The following is a 17,740-nucleotide window of genomic DNA, read 5'->3' as shown; positions in this document are numbered from 1 at the left end:
AAAAAAAAACAAGAAACAAATCACAAACCAAAACCAAAAATAAAAAAAAACAACAACAAAAAAACCCCAAAACAATACTAAATCTCCGAATAACAGCCTCCGAAACAGTGGATCTCTACACCGACAGAACGGGTCCCACTGTCTGCTTGCCCAGCTCTCCCAGGACTTCCCCTGCCTGTCGTGATGCTCGGTAATTTAATCTGGGGCCCCTGAGCTCACAAACATGTGATGTTTCCTAACAAGACGCGTCTCATCACCCATTAGTCTCCTGGACGCAGGAAACTCATGAGAGATGAGTTGACATGCTACAAAGCGCCTGCCCCCTTTCCCCCCTTTGCCCCGACTCCCCTTCCATAAGAAATCAGCAGGGCTTTTAATTCGAGAGAGCGTTTATTCATTCGATAATCCGACGTTAAGGGACTGGACGGAGGCTGAATGATCGCCTCCCGGTTTTACCTGCCTGTTCTCTCGCTCACTTATTGTTTGCCTGTTTTAAAAATGTGGTAACGGTCTAGGCCATTTGTGTTGTGCAACGATGCTGCGGCACGATGTCGACAATAAATGATCTTGGTCCTCAACGTCAGTATTTTAGTATGATTCTGAAACTTAATAAACTAATATAAATATTGTTTTATTATTGATTTAATCGTCTCATCCCAATAAACGGAGTTTCGTTGGATTTTGAAGAGGAATCTCTGCCTGAACAGAGAAAGATGTTAAACAAAAGGGACAAACATGGAACGGCCGCGTGCCTAAATAAGTCGTATTAAACATGATGAAATGAGAGAAAAATATCCAGAGATGTTGTTTGATTGTGAGTTAGGTTTTCGTTGAATCCTCCGCTGAGCGCTTGACGACCTTAAACGACCGCGTGTGACCGCGGACCACACGAGGGGAATTATCTGACAGGTCAGTCCCGTCCAGCTGTGTCATGCTGATGCGGACCCGCTCTGTGCTCCAGCTGTGGGCTCCGCGCAGCTTGCGCCACAGCATCACGGTACCCGCAAAAGCAGAAGGAAAGCGCCTGATTTTCCAGCCCGACGTGTGACCAACGCCGTTTTCCGAGCGGGTCCTCCGCCGTCACAAGGAGAGTTTGGAAAGTGCAACCAAGGGGCATCTTTCTCAAGTTTGAATTTCCGTTCGAAAGTCAGGGAGAGCCCCGTTTCCACCCCCCAAGGCACAGAGAAACCCCGGTGCGATGAGAAGACCGGCTCTTTATGTGAACTAAAGCTTCAAAACCAGCTTCAAAACAAAAGTTGATCATAAACGCTCAAACTGAAAGCTCAGCCGACGCCGAACGGCAACAGTGATTGGGGCTGCTGTTTTTCACGAGTCGAATTCAGATGAAAGACCCATCAAATGGGCTACTGAAAGAAAAATGTGTAAAATTGAAACGCTAGACACTAACTTTACATTCAGAGTCGAATGACTTCAAATCCACTGACTGACTGCTAAAGCCAAAATAGGTCAAATCATAAGTAGCCGAGGGTCTGATGGGCCTTGCGGATGGCATGTCAGCGACATTTATGTTCCGCTGAATGGCTGGTGAAGTCCGTCGGACGGCAACGAATAAACACGCCACTAAATTGTTTTCATACTGTCTCCTTCCTCTAGTTCACTCATTCTTCCCATCTGCATGGCAACTGAGCAAGCTACATCCCCTGATCAAGGCCAGCAGATTCGCCCCGAGCGCTCCGGAGTAAATATAGTAGATGGGCCCTGGGTTAAGAGTTGTTCGTCAAATAAACACGAAATGATGTAGAAAAAAAGAAAAAAAGGGGAAAAAAACATCAGTACTGCGCATTGTCCAGTGGAGGGCAGCACCACTCTGCAGCTTCTCAGCTGTGAAGCTTAAAAAGATGTCAGGGCCCCTCCATGATCTTTATTGGCATGAATTATGTTACATTACTGCCAAAACGCATTTACATATTGTTGATTGTTGATTTTTAATAATAATTAAAAAAAACAAAATAAAAAAGACAACAAATATCTTAAACAGTGCAATCCTATCGAACACATAGGCTGTGACACTAGGGCTGCGACTACCGGTCATTTTCAGTTCACCTGCTGATCACTTTCTGGATTTATTGATGTGGCCAGCACAGTTTTCCAGACCCAGAAGAGACTTCTTGAAATATCTTGTGTCCGGCCAACAGCACAAAACCCAGAGCTATTAAGTTTACTACCATAGAAGACTACAAAACCCAGTAGATATTCTCATTTGAGAGGCTGGAACCAGTTACTTATTGGCATTTTTGCCTAAAAATGAAGACTTCAATAATGCATTGATTATCAAAATTGTTGCAGATTAATATTGTGTCGATTTAGATCAACGAGGTGTTTCAGCAGAATCTATGAGTGTGTGTCTTCTTCCTCTCTTCTCTTTTTTCAGACAGAAGATTCCAGACATCGCTGGTTGTAAAAAAGAAATATGAATTAACAACAACCCAAAATGCACTCTGCAGCCAGTTGTATCTGGGTTTTGTTCTTTTACACTCTCTCTCTCTCTCTCTCTCTCTCTCTCTCTATGTGTGTGTGTGTGTGTGTGTGTGTGTGTGTGTGTGTGTGTGTGTGTGTGTGTGTGTGTGTGTATCTGTGTGCGCGCGTGTGCGTGTGTCTGAGGGGAAGATGCATGCGAAAACTTGTCGTGCCTTCTCATTTACAGCTTTGGCTCCTAGTCGGATGGTGGAATGCAGGCACATTCCCGGGAATGTGGACTGGACCCTGGACCTTCTCAGTATGTGTATGCGTGTGTGTTTGTGCGCGCGCGCGCGCGTTCTTTTAGTGTTAATGTGTGTCTGAAAATGTGCTGGCAGTGGAAACTTCAATTCAGTGTGTGTCTTGGCTGCAGGATGGAACATATGGGAGTTTTCACTCTGCAGCACTGGAAATACATGAAGACCTTCTTTCCTCTTCAGTCTTTGAGGCTTATAAACATATTCCCACAAGAACACAGAAGTCAGGAGCAGGTCATTTCTAACTCTCTCTCTCTCTCTCTCTCTCTGTCTGATCTCCCACGTCTCTTTCATTTCCACCCTCTTTACAACACCCTCATCTTGCTCTCTTTCTCGCCCTCTGATCGCTTCCTTTTTGCTCTTTCAACTTCTCCCTCTGTCTCTCCAGGTGTCCCCCTGTCTCCTCTGTGTACTGTAATCATAATCCCGAGAAGCCATTCTGCCCTGTCATCCCGTGCAGAGGCGAGGTGAGCGTCTTTGTGTGTAACGGGAGGAAGGCAGGGAGCTTCCTCTCCCACCCATTCACTCAGACACAAGGGCTGCCAGACAGCCACCGCCACCACCACAACCAGCAGCACCATCAACACCACCAGGACAGGGAACTGGTCTCTGCCTGCAGCCAAACCGGCCGTGGCATTTCACGGCTCAAGTAAATACAGAGCAGAGGTTGTGCAGCGGGCTCTCGCAGAAGGTCTTCATTTTGACTGATGTGATAAAGAAAGTCTGGGTACACGCTGACCTCCTGTTGTCCATCATCATAAAGATAATGTCACCCCGAGCTCACTTGGAAAATGTATCAGGAAATGTTTGGGCGATTTGCACAGAAATCCTTACATGACTGTTGGGTACTTTCCCTTCACGCATCCCTTCTTGTTTGCAGTCGAAGATTAGTGCCACTTGCTGGGTAGGCTGTGCTGAAATCATTTGCAGTTTGATACAACAAGTTTACGACAAGACAGAACTATGCAGTTTTCCACTTGTCAAAAAAAAAAAAAGAGAGAGAGAGAGAGAGAGAGAGAGGGAGGGAGACTCAGACTGGGACGGACCCAGGTCTCTGTCTCTATTCAGTTGAAAACAGCAGCCTCGGCTGCCAAGATCTCCTCGGAGAACCGGGGAGTTCGACGCTGCGAGCGCCCCGCTTCCCGACACCGACAGACGGTCATGGGACCACGAGGCGCGCCGCCAGCTGGCTGGAGAGAGCATCTTTGATGTGTGACACACCATGGAGACGCCCGAACCGAGCAGCCTCTCGCACACAATCTGGATGAAATATAAAAAGAGCACTGTCTCATTCCACTGCAGTCTGGGTTTATTTATAACCTACCGTTGTTGCTGGTAGAAAACATTCTTGAACTTTGCAATAGACCCGTGGCATTTCTCCATTAAAAGCAGTCGTAATAACTTTCGGGATTTTTAAAGGATTTTTCTTAGGATTTTTTACAAGCCATTGGAGGGATAATAACACCATATGACATTAAAACTACCCACTAAGTCCCACAGACTTTCCAAGTCCCTAAATAAAGATATTCTAGCAATGCAACAGAGACACCAGAACAACAACCCGGTCTCTTTACTCTTACTGATCATTTGTGCGTACCGGAGGAGTTGGAATTTTAGGTTTCTTTTCGCTTTAGGGTTTGTCTACAAAGGTGTTTTATGCCCTGTTACCATCTGAGCTAGTAAGATTGCGTTGAGGATCCCTTTTTACTTGAGCAGGTGTAGGAGCAGGTGGACGTATCAGGTGCGTCTTACAGCCGTTATTTGTGAGCTCAAATTTGCGCAGGCTTTAGGACCGCGGGATGAGCTGGATGAGAAGCGACGTCTGCGCAACTCCAGCATTTAGAAGTTGAGGGGTTTGTATTGAACCTGCGTCGTCTTCACATCGGGTCCCAGGTCTGGTGCTCCATGGACAGCCTACAGCTCTGTCCCTCAGCGGATTGGTGAATATGTGCGATTTATTTCTTTTTCCGTGTACTGGACAATCCCTGTAGACTCTCAGCAGTTTGGCGAAATGCAGTCGACTTCCAAGTGGAGGAAATGCTCAAAAATGTGGAATTCAAGACAGCACTGGGCTAACTTTTGAGCGCTGTGCCCCCCTCTCCTCCGCACTCTCCAGTATGAGGCGGTGGGGCAGAGCTACAGCTGCCCGGAGGAGGATGTTCTGCTTTTGGCTGCTGCTCCTCGGGTTCGCCCTCGTAACACTGGCGCTGTCGGACCTGTTAAACCGCGACAAAAGCCACAGTCACAGGAATCCTGGCCCTCCCCGCCGCCCCCTGCAGCGTTTCCCCATTCCACTGGACCTGGAGGTCATCGTGGACTCCCGGGACCCTGCCTTAGAGCTCGGCCTCGATCTCGCCCCGCTAAAATCTCTGCAAGAAGACCAGCTTTTATTCGTGCCATCCACGCAGGGCACCAAGAGCCCGCCGCAAAAGAAGGGGAATTACAAGGTGCTTCTGCCCGGAACAAGTAAGAATGCCACCGCTCCGGCGCCTCCGACGCGCGGCGAAATGGGCAAAGCAGTGCAGCTACACCTGGAGGGTTCGGAGAGGGAAACGGAGCTGGCTGCAGTGCTGAAGTACGGGTTCAACGAGGTAGTCAGCGAGAAGATTTCACTGCATCGCAGGCTGCCTGAGGCGCGACATCCTGGGTGAGTGCACGGCACGGTGGCCGAAACGCATGGCTGAAAAAGATAACCCACAAAGTTTTCCTGTAAGTTGACTCCATTTTGGCTTGAAAGAGTGTTCAAAGGTAACTGAGTTGCCGCTTTGACAGTGTGTCTCTGTCTTCAACCTTACAGGTGTACGGGGGGGCAGTACAGCGAGTCGCTTCCGTTGGCGACTGTTGTTATCTGTTTCCATGACGAAGCTTGGTCCACGCTCCTGCGCACCGTGCACAGCGTCCTCGACACAGCGCCCAAACAGTATCTGCAGGAGGTTCTGCTGGTGGACGACATGAGCCAGCACGGTACCTTTCGCCACCCAACACATCCGTCCACCCATCCACTTGACCTAAGCTGACAACATGTTCTCGTCTTTGTCTCGTTGGACTCCTCAGGTCACCTGAAGAGTGTCCTGAGTGAGTATGTCTCACACCTGGATAGGGTGCGTTTGATTCGCAGCACCAAGCGCCTGGGCGTCGGAGGGTGCCGTACTCTGGGTGCTGCCAGGGCTGCAGGGGAGGTGCTGGTGTTCATGGACTCCCACTGCGAATGCCAGAAAGGCTGGCTGGAACCACTGCTGGAGAGAGTGGCCCAGGACAGGTTCTATTCACTCTAATAATCTATAAGAATAATGAACAGCATTGCAAAATCCTTATTGTTCCACTGCACGATTCCTCAATAATCACACTAATTGTAAATCGCTCTGCTTGTTAAATGCCAAAAAATAAAGAACTAAGATTTAGATAAACATTTGTCTGGGGACAATCCAACCAGCAGTTGTGCCCAAACTCTGTCTGCTTGTTTCTCCATTATTTTCTGCTGTTTGGCAGAACCACTTGTGAGAAGTGAGAAGATGGAGGGCTCAGAGTTATCAGTTGTCCTTACTCATTAGTAAAGCAGGGGTACACATGTGGTGTGTGTGTATCCAACCCTCAGCTCTCATGATTTGGCTCTAGTCTTGTTGCTCAGGCTGCCTGCAGCGTGGCTCTAATTAGACTAGGTAATTAGACTGAACTCTCCAGCCTGGAATCTGCAACCACTCAACTCTCTCAGCCACATGTTTGACCCCTCTCCCATTTCTTGCTCTCTTTCTTCTCTCCTTTAATCTTTTCATTTCATTTCCTCTGAGCATCACATCACACATGGCGTCTTGGTAGAATTATTTCAAATAGCATATGTGCACCAGAACAGACCCCAACAAAGGACAGTGCATGTTTCCGAACTTGGCTTCTGTGACATAGCCTGAAACACAGGCATTTGTAATTAAAAAAAAAAAAAAACCCACACACACAAACATTAGTGACTAATAAAGACTGAGAATGTAGCCGAGGAAGGCTGGCTATGATTTCTGAATGTCCTTATTCTTCCAAATGTTTGACTGACAGCATCACACTTCTCATACATAACATCAACCTCGGCTTAAGTCACTCCACTTGTCAATAAAAAGACTGATCTGAATATGAAAATGACTGTTTAGATGAATGTGGGGTCTCTCTGCAGGACCAGAGTGGTGTCCCCCATCATGGACATGATAGACTGGCAGACCTTTCAGTACAATGCCACCCAGTGGCCAGTTAGAGGAGTGTTTGACTGGAGACTTGACTTCCACTGGGAATCAAACCTTACGCTGCAAGACAAGGACCCAGACTCAGCTGCGCATCCTTTACGGTGAGCTTCCAAGACAAGATAATCTTGGCTTGGCTTTCCGGACTTTGGTGTATACCTAAAGCAGTATACTTGGAAGTAATGCTGAGAAAACCTCTAGAGGAGGCAGCGGGTAAATATACTTTTGTCATTTTAGCCTTAAGCTTTAAAAAAGTGTGCAAATTGGATGGTCCTTTGGGCCCATGTGCTGTGTTCTTTTGTCCATGTACAGTAAATTAGGACTATAGCACTTTGAAGTTCAGATTTTTTTTCTTAAAAGTGATGGTGATTCTGACTGTGACAGGACTCCAGCATTGGGAGGTGGAGTTGTGGCCATCGACAGACATTTCTTCCAAAGTGTGGGAGCCTACGACGCTGGGATGCTGTTGTGGGGGGCGGAACAGATTGAGCTATCAATCAGGGTAAAGGAAAAGTAATTTACTACCAACTTTCCAGCTAAATCCTCCAGTTCACACACTGTCACAGGATGGAGATATGACAGTTTGTCTTTGCTGTTCATCTTAAGTCACACATGGTATTTTAGTGATGCTTACACCTGGGTGATTCACTTGCCTTCTGTTAGGGCCTCAGGAATGTTGTGCTGGGACATGATCTCTTTGCAAATGGAAATCTCAGGTTGAAGGTCTGGGAATGTCTTGGCCAGTCAGCGAATGTACAAGTGTGAGATCAAAATGTTGTGAAACCACTTAGTTGACCATTAAAACATGCAAAATTTAGATACTTGTAAAGATAGTGCGAGCTGTACTTCTCTTTCTTATAATCATAACACTTGCTCTACAAATACTTGAAGTTATTTGACTGAGAATAAAAAGTTTTATTGAAGTTATTTCCTCAGACCACTGTCACAATTTTTTTTTCAGTAAAAAGCACACAAAAATAAAAAACTACAGAGTTATAAATCTGTTTTTGTCGCTCGTGTTATCCTAGGTGTGGTCATGCGGGGGCACTATGGAGGTGGTTCCCTGCTCTCGTGTGGCCCACCTTGACCACCACCAACTGCCGTACCGCTTCCCAGACCAGGAGCTGCTTCAGAGGAACAAGATCCGCGTTGCAGACACCTGGATGGACGCATACAGGAAGATATTCTACAGGAGAGACACACTGGCTCATTTCATCAGGCAGGTGTGTGCGTTTTGGTGTGGGGATTTGCCCAAGAGAGTCGTTGGTGAGTGCACCGACAATCTAATCACATAAAATGTCTTTCTTTGTGCAGTCTGACAGCCCTAACATCACAGAGCGTCTGCGACTGAAGAAGAGTCTGGGCTGTAGAAACTTCCACTGGTACCTGACTACAGTTTATCCACAACTCTACATCCCCCAGGACAGACCTGCACTGTCAGGCGAGGTAGCACACACCACACACACACACACACACACACAAACACGCACACTAACACTCACACTAACACTCACACACACAGACACTAATAATTTATACTACTCTGTGGTGACATGACAGACTGATGAGTCATATATGTGCCTGTTTGAAGCTGTATAATGTCGGCGCTGGCAGCTGTGCAGACTACCCTCGAGGGCAGGGGCCACAAGGTGGGCCCATGAATGTAGCACCGTGCAGTGGGACGGGCAGCCAGGTAACCATGACTACAGATCTTCCAGTGGTGAAAGTAGGAAAGACACAGGTGACATGCAGTGACAAAGATGATCTCTCTTGCCATTGCAGCACTGTGATCTAAACGTGGAGGGTGAAGTGCGATGGGGTCCAATGGGAGCTTTGTGTCTGGATGCCAAGGGAGAGAGGGTGGTTCTCTCCCCCTGCCCCACCCACAAGCCAACCGCCAGCAGACTCCAGTGGAAGTTCATAAAGGCAAGACAGAGAGCTTGACTTATTTTGTTATATACCGTATCTTGAGAGATTTATATGGTCATGCAGGTTGTTTGGCTAACACAGTGTCTGTTCTCTGCTTCAGCTGAGCGGTCAACTCGTTCACCAACAGTCTCAGTTATGCCTGGAGGCTGTAAAGGAAGGAGGGCTCCCGCAGAACAGCACAAGAGAGGTCAGCAACCACGCCAGCACAAGAGAAGCCAGCAACCAGGCCAGCAGAGGAGGCCTCTTCCTACGCCCTTGCACCCATCAGCCCAGACAACAGTGGCACTTTGAGCAGCTTGTGGCGCCTAAAGATGCCTGATACAGAAAGCACAGAGGCACTGGTGGACTTGCAAGATAAGGATCCTAGGCACATATTATCATATATTTACTATGCATAGCGGCATACAGAATGCCCTTAGTGAAATGGTGTAGAAAAACATACAAAATATAATTTCTTTGCTCCACGTGGCCACTCAGCTTCTTTGTTCCTGTTTTAAGGATTGCAAATAGCATTTACCGTGTTAAATAGTAAAAAACAGATGATCTATTAGTGATATCAGTTTTAATAATATCTATTATTGTATTGTATATTTAATCAGATACAGTATGAAAAATTTGTAGAGAAAATGATCTTAAATTATCTATTACCTTTTACTTCAGTAAACGCTCTCATTAATTCATGTGTAAATGTGTTTGTGCACATTTCTAAAACATTTGATTATTTAGTAGACAGGATCACATTGAAAACCACTACATCTCTATAAATTGAGTGCTGGATAATGGTTGGGGAATTTTAATTGCTGCAGCATACAGAGACATTTTAGACAAAAGTGTGTTTCCAGCTTTGTGGCAGCAGTCTGGGGAAGGCCTTTCCTGTTTCAACGTAGTAATGCCCCTGTGCACAAAGTGAGGGCCATGATCAGCACAAAGCTTCTACCCTTACTGACTCTCGTGTGGCTGAATGCTCAGGTGTCCACACCCCTTTACAGGAGATTGAGAGAGATGTCAATCAAGCAGTCTGTACACACTCACACAGTCCTAAAAAAATAACACCTGTGTGAGTGAACCATGGTCTGACAGGATTAACTAAGCACTGATTAGTTGTTAACTATCACTACAATGTTGTACTCTAAAATGTTTTATTCTTTCTCAGTGTGTTTTGGTATCTTTGCACTCTTCTACCACGTATATTAAGTCTCTGACTAAAATAAAAAAGTATTTTCATACCCTTATCTGCTGTCAACAGCAGAGGGAGCCATCTGCTTTCATAATCTAAACCCCCAACTGACCACTTTGTTATTGTTATACATGAATACATATGAATACATATGATTGACCTACGAGAATTTCCTCGATGATGTTCGCATATAAACTTTCTGTGGTTAGAGCTAACGTAATTATGCTCTACAAGTAGCCTACCTTGTGGCTTGTGATGTCTTGATGTACATGGGACTGAGAGGAGTGGATATTGTCGATAGCAGGCAAACCTGTGATTAACGCCACCGTTATTGTGTCCAACTATCTAACTCGTAGCCCAGTGAATCATAAGTGAAGGTGTTATACCAGCCACTGATCGTAAGGTTAGGATGGTGAATGGCAGGGAGGGCCCTGAGGTCATCCTCAGTAACTCCCTCCTTGCCCCCAGGCAGTGAGTGCTAATAACTGCCTATACACTGTCAAACAGTAGTGCTCCTCTTAACCCTTGGTGCACTTAGCCCAGTCAAGTACAGAGCACCGTTTCAACAAAAAAGTGTCATATGGTATGTCTGGAGCTTCAAGGCATAGGTCAAGAGTTGGTTGATTAGCATGTTTTCTCTCAGTTACATAACTTTTGGCTACTGAGCTGTTGTAAAAGAAGAGAAAAATCTCTCTGCTGTGGGTCGTCCGAGGGTGGCAAGAGGCCATAAACTCACTACACGGCTGATTTCACCGTGAAAAGCAGTTTGTCTAGAAGGTTAAAGATGACAGGTCTAACAGTTTCACCCTAATGTTGTATTAATGTTGTTTTATCAGCTTGATACTTATGAGAACTGATTATGAGTAGGATTTTGAAAGGATGGCATGTGTGAGAAGTCCACTACAAAAATGTTGCATTTCTTACTATTTGGGATTTTATAGCACTGTAAAACATGGTTAAATACAAAGGATTCTCAGATGCTCTACATCTGTTGACAATACTTTTTAGGCAGCGCGACCAATCCCAAGTCACAAATACAGTATACAACAAAACTGAGTAGACACCTGTGCAATATAACTAAATTGTGAAATAATTCAAAACTGTGTTGTATTACAATAATTTTATTACTTTTAGATGAAGTGTATGGTATTTTTATCTTATCTATAATTACAAACAAACAGATTAAAGAGACTACATTGAAAATACAGCCCCCAAAGTACAACCTCAATGTGACAAAAGTGACTACACCTGTTATTTCCAGAGGAGGCTAATTGCATTAACAAGGTTACACCACATCTTCGTCATTTCAGGGCTGGATTGTGTCTGAAGCAGCATGGCTCCACATGGTAAGGAACTGCCTGAACAGGTAAGAAACCAGACTGTGTAAAGATGTGAGAGGGCACAAGAACATCAGTAGGCGACGGCACATAAGCTGAAACACAGTTGCAGCACTAGTTGGGAGGTATAGGAAGAACCATACTACCAATAACAGACGCATTGTCATTGATTGCACTGAAAAACAGACAGATTGATGCTTCTGACTTGGCACAAGGATTATTCTGTGGAAATTTGTGTTGCTGTGACTGATCGGACAGTGTAAAGGACATTGCGTGAAGTCAAGCTCTACAGACGGTGTCCAACAAGAAAATCATTGCTCACAGAGCTGCAAGATTAAACTTTGCCAAAGAGCATGAAAAGAGGCCTGATGAATATTGGCAGCACATTCTTTGGTCAGATGAAACCAAAATAAAATAGTTTGGATCAGATGGGGTCCAGCATGTTTGGTGTGGCCCTGGCCAGGGCCACCACAATGACTGCACAGTGCTGATTGTGAAACATGGGAGTGGGAGTGTGCTGATATGAGGCTGCATGAGTGCAAAACATGCTGGGGAGATGACATTTATAGATGCCACTATGAATGCAAATCTGTATACTCAAATACTGAATGAAAAGACGATTCCCAGTCACAAGAAGCTTGGCAGGAGAGGAATTTTCCAACATGACAATGATCCCAAATACACTACAAAAACCACACGAGTTTGTAAAGAATTAAAAGTGAAATCTCTGACCTGGCTGAGTATGTCCCCTGACTTGAATCCAAATGAACACCATTGCAATATTTTTAAAGCAGAAGGTAGAGCAACAAAGCCCTTCCAGCAAAGAGCAGCTGAAAAGAATCATCTGTGAAGGATGGCAGAAAATGTCTCCACAGATTTGTGCAAGACTGGTATCATCCATGCCCAGGAGTAATGAATCTGTCATCAAAATAAAGGCTGACATGTAAAATATATATATTTTTAAAAATCTCACTAATAAATGATGGACTGACTTTTCGTGCAGTTTAATTAGTCAAACTTTTCTGTTTTTCAAATTAATTGGCTTCATTCTTATTCAGCTTTGGCTAAAACCTGATAAAATTGTATTAAATGGAGGGGATTGTCATTACTTAACATTTTTAGTGATATTGACCAGGGCTGTACTCATTTTTGTTGTTTACTGTAAGTCTTTTGTGGATTTCTGTTATTGGAGTTTTATTACAATTTCTTTACAGGATGTAGTTAGACCTGAATGTGGTCTATGTGACTCCCAACCTAAGTAACATCATTACCATGTGCACATACATTCCTTTGTTTGTGAAAACCAAAGTAATATGTACTTGCTCATGCCCATATTAACATTTACACCACACAATCTGACTTGTTTGTTGTAATAACAGTACTTTATGGTACTTTATTTCCATAATTTCTCATCCTCATCAAACATGCATGGGACAACGCTGGTGCTGACTGCTAACCCCCAACTCCACAATGGGACGGGTTTGACACATGGTTCATTGGACTTGTCAGCTCTCTCTGTGATGAAACTTGGCGGACATGAGTGTCAGAAAGGACTTGAGATTGTAACCTACCTCTGTGCACCCCTGTTAAAAAATCCCATCACTTCCTGTTTTAAGACTTTCGCCTATAGGGTATGAGAAGATGTGTGACATGTTTCCCAGTAGAGGATATAATATGCTACATGAAGTAATCACAGTCATTCACTGGTGTCTCACACGGTGAATGACTGTTTCACCATTGTAACATATGGTACAATAAGGGGCTGTCACAAACCATACCTTATTCAGTAAGAGCCATTAAACTTCTCTGAAGGCTGGAATGAATTTACAACACAGTTTTTAGTAAATGAGTAGATTTCTTGGTTTCTTTTAAAATGGGAGAAAATTGGGGGAAATGACGCCACAGGAGAACAGAGAGACAGCAGCGTTTATAATCAGAAATAAAGAGGAGACTTCAAGAGTGTTGTCCCAGCTTTTTGACATTCTTTTAATGTATTTCTCTAAGTATCTAGTTTTTTTAATTTTCAAGAAATTTTGTGAGATAAAGTTACTCCATCTCTGTTCACTTTATAAATACATGGCCATGTTTTTCATTTTTTAAGTTTTTTCTCACTTCCCCATTTTATCGTGAACATCTCCTTTTGACTGTCTAGAATTCTCCTTCTCCTGAGACTTTTCTTCTCCTTTACGCTTTCTTGTTCTGAAAGTTTCCTCTTTCTCTGTTGCTGTTTGTGACCTTTTTCCTGCCCTTGCCTCTCTTCTGTCTCCAATCACTCGCATCTTCCATCTCTTTTCCATGCTGAGGTGAATGCGAACCACTGTATTACTGCTTTTTCTTCTTCCCTGCCACCCCCCCAATACACACATGAACACACACACATCGTGGGTGACTCAGATGGATGTCAGCTGCTGTGGTGCAAGAAGCTGTGGCCTCTTTATGAAGATCCATGGGACTATTTCACCTAGGAGAGAGGTGGCTGTACTTACCGTGAGTGCCTCAAAGAGCCTTGGGTCTTCTTTACACACACTATTGTTTCCAGCGATTCGTAATGTGCTTGTTGTGCAATTAGGTCCTTGTGGATAGGCCTCAGGAGCCGCTGCTGACATTGAGCAAAGATTAAGTGCATTAAAATGTGACAAAAACTTGGCTTGCAGCAGCAGTTAAGGTCAGACACAAAAACAGCTTTTGAATGTCTCATTTAGAAAGCTCCTGGTCACACAATCCGTTTATAAAGGCACCCTTTAAATTCTGCGTCAATGTTTCAATAACACCTTTATTTCTGTAACAAATTACATAGATTAAAACTGCTCTTTCGGGTCAAAAAACATATTAGGAATTGAAAAAATATAAGCAGTATTCATTCTCCTATCCTGCAGAACAAATAGCAGGATAGATAAATCTATAGTGTATCTTTTTGTGCATGTTCGGAGGGTTTTATCTGAGGTCAAATAAACATAATCATTAAATACAAATGCTTAAAAACAGATGGTGAAAATGTAAGTGAGTCATAAATTGTTGCCTTACATTTAGAAACATAGTTGATGAAAATATAACTGAATTAATGAAGTTGCTGTTACATTTTTAACTTGATTAAATACACATGAATGATTTTCATGTAATAAAAACAGTTACGACTCTGTCTGCCTACTGAAGTGCTGGACTCTCCAGCCTGACCTTGGATGTTACCTCCTGAACATACGCAACATGTACTCGTCCTGTGGGACGCTAGTGACGGCAACCATTTCTTTTGTGCTTGTTTGCGTACGGCAGAGTGACCATAGCAGCTGCGGGTTAACTATTTCCAAACTCAGAGCTTCATGTGACCTGCAATTCAAGCTTTGGCCTCTACAGCAGCTGCTTCTCCTGGTGGCTTGATTTTCTTGGCAAACCTTTGAAAGCACTCACTTTAATAGGGAAACTCATCACTACATACTGTGATATACGGTAATGTAAAAACTGTTTCAATTTGTACTTTGGTTTTTTTCAAATCAAGTGTGTTTAAAGTTAATTTTATACACATTTATGAAGAGTCTGGTCTGTCATTTCAAGGGCTTTGATCAATCCAATTTAGTGACCCTACATTGCCATCACATTGCTGACTGACAGGAAAGAATCAACAAACATGCACAATGGGCACAAGTTAAATTTAACATTTGGAGATTTCCCTTATATCTTCCACACAGAAAAATGTTAGAAAAAAAGGACAAAAAGTAGACAGATTCAACCGGATGTGGCTTCTCTGCCTCAAAGTGTCATAACAGTCAAAAGCACAAAAGTGGATAACATAGAGGTAAAATGCTGAGACAGAGCCCCGTTGCCTATCTTACCAGGTAGTTTAATGTTTTAGTTGGCATCTCAGGTTATGAAGTAGTCTCTGATTCTATGGCTATAAAGAAAAGCTGCATTTTGTAATGTCACTTTTTGGCTAGAAACACACCATCACACAACAGAATGGAAAGGTACATCACGCACAGCTGTCTATGAGTGTTTTAAAGACTAAGGTGCTGCCAGGTGTTAACAGGCAGAGGAGTGCCTTCTGACTGCTTCTCTAAACGTCTGAGCATTTTAGTCCTGACTTTTCAACAGGGAGCCTTACATCACTGTTACATCAACAAAATGGTAGACAATTATTTACCAAGAGCTCTACATGATGATGATCCTCCTAACTGCTGCTTAAAAATTACTTAAAGATTACTCTCTGACAGGTGAGCAACAAAAGATGTAGTTTAGCAGCCGTTCCACTCTCCTCACTGGATGAGCATAAAAAGACCTTCACCTCTAAGAGACAAAGGCACCATTAATCTCTACTTCTGACATGCGCATTGTTCTGCCCGCCCTCCCAACACTGCAACTTGTGCCATGGCACCCAGGGGACCGGCTCAGACTCATTTATCAAACCCACATTGGTGTCCTGCAAGCTTCCCCTTTTCTTCCTGCTTTACACCAATGCAAATATAACAGTTTGGATGTGCAACAGCAGCCGCTGTCTCCCACAGAGTGGAACGGATAAGTGTAAAGCCTTTGTGTGGAGAGCTTTTTCCATATTTTACATGTGGATGTGCGCTCTCATATACTGTACACAGACAGTATAGGTACAGACGCTTGGTATACGAGGACGTACACATGACCAGAGCCACGCACAAACACACAAGTCAGGCCACACACATTCAAACACAAGGACACAAATAATGTGTCTTTGTGTCAGCTCGGCCTCTTTATTTGGGGAACCAGCCTGTCAGAGCTCAGAAAGGGCTGAATGGAAAGACCACACCACAGCTGGCAAATATCAACATATCTCCATTATGTCCGCAGAGATGAAAGGATAGAAATGGATGATTTTTTTTATTACCTGAGAGAGAAGTTCTTACCTCCTGCACAGCGATGGTGTTTTTTAGTGCTGTAATCTGGGGCGAGGGACAAGTGAAGAGGCACTTTTCACAGGGATAAAGTGCTCATTTGAATGGAAGAATGAATGTGTGCGTGTGCGTGTGCGTGCGTGCGTGGTCACGCTGCATTTCTGTGTGTGTTCAGATGAAAAGAGTGGACAGGGATGAATAGTTGCTGTATTTGGGTCAGGGCCGTCATCAAACAATGTGAATCGAGTGTATAAACACATACACAGACCCACAGCGGAGAGTGAATATGAAACACAGAGTTAAGTGTATGTTAAGTATAAAAATTAATGCTCAGGTAGCAAAGTGGCCCACATCCCGCCTCTTTTAACAATCATTTTCTCCTTTTAGCATTTCTATAGAGCCTTTCCTCATTCTCTCCTTTCTTCTGAGTTGGACTAGACTTTAATCGAAAATCATAAGTGATGGGAAAGACGAAAGCACGGATGCAAAGAAGGAAGGCTAATGACAGATAAAGTGGGAGAGCAGTGAATGAAATAAAAATGATTTTGCTAGCAGGTGGATATAATGATGCATAAACAGCCAGAATTGTCTGTACACCATTAAATATGTATGGGTCTTCAAGACCTGGGGCATTTCCACAAATGTAAAGGAGGCACTGCTAAATAAATAAATAATCATTCTCAAACACACCCCCACCCACCTGCAAGTACCCTCTCAGTAAAACACACAATGAACTCTGTAAGTGGGGAATATTTTGACCACACATATATTCATTTACATGCACATTGCCCCCCTCTAAGCAGTTATATATGTGTGCGTTCAAAAATGTACACACCTTGACATGGTCGCACTGTTCTCTCCATCATAAATAAGAGAAGCACTGCCACTATCTCACCTCCACCATGCTGAACCCATGTATCTAATTCAGACACATCCAGTATTCCCCTCACGCCACTTCCTAACACACAAACACACACGCACAGTGGCGCAGTACCTCCGCAGGTGAGAGCAGCTGGACCTATGACAGGTGTGTCAATGTGATCCCCAGCACGCATACTTACTCAGTTTTCATCCCCCGGCCACGTCACCAGTGGGACATGACGATTGCTGCGCTTTCACCTCAGATGAACCGTAGCGGCAGCTAACAAAAGACAGAGACATGCACACACACAAGTGTACACAAAACAAATACACACTACTATTATAAACAGAGTGTGAACAAGCAACAGTCTTGCATGACAGAGATCTGGCATTATTAACTTTGTGTGTTTGTGTGTTTTTGTGAACATAAATTTACAGTGTGTGCTGGTGCAGGAGGAGTTCAACTCAGTCACTTGACGTGTCAGTTTCACAACAATGACATGAATATAAGGTTGTCTCAGATGTTTTTCTGGACAACAGTGCGACCCGATATGTATAATCATCTCCCGCAGAACAACTGGAGATGATTGATTAATTCTTCATTTCCTCAGTCAGCAGTTAT

General features: G+C 44.0%; 1 protein-coding gene across 1 annotated transcript; it reads left to right on the top strand.

Moving 5' to 3' along the window:
• Window positions 1-4,627: 4,627 nt before the first annotated feature.
• Window positions 4,628-9,973, top strand: LOC120786539 (polypeptide N-acetylgalactosaminyltransferase 15-like). Its single transcript, XM_040122018.1, has 10 exons — window positions 4,628-5,382; window positions 5,533-5,699; window positions 5,790-5,994; window positions 6,895-7,062; window positions 7,343-7,460; window positions 7,987-8,181; window positions 8,273-8,404; window positions 8,550-8,651; window positions 8,741-8,884; window positions 8,988-9,973. The coding sequence occupies exons 1-10, from the start codon at window positions 4,853-4,855 to the stop codon at window positions 9,204-9,206; spliced, it is 1,980 nt and encodes a 659-aa protein (XP_039977952.1). The 5' UTR covers window positions 4,628-4,852; the 3' UTR covers window positions 9,207-9,973.
• The last annotated feature ends 7,767 nt before the right edge of the window (window positions 9,974-17,740 follow it).

This window comes from Xiphias gladius, chromosome 24 (genome assembly GCF_016859285.1).
Source record: "Xiphias gladius isolate SHS-SW01 ecotype Sanya breed wild chromosome 24, ASM1685928v1, whole genome shotgun sequence".
Classification (NCBI taxonomy): domain Eukaryota; kingdom Metazoa; phylum Chordata; class Actinopteri; order Istiophoriformes; family Xiphiidae; genus Xiphias; species Xiphias gladius.
Note: the sequence above shows the minus strand (reverse complement) of the source record. Positions and strands in the feature narration are given on the sequence as shown.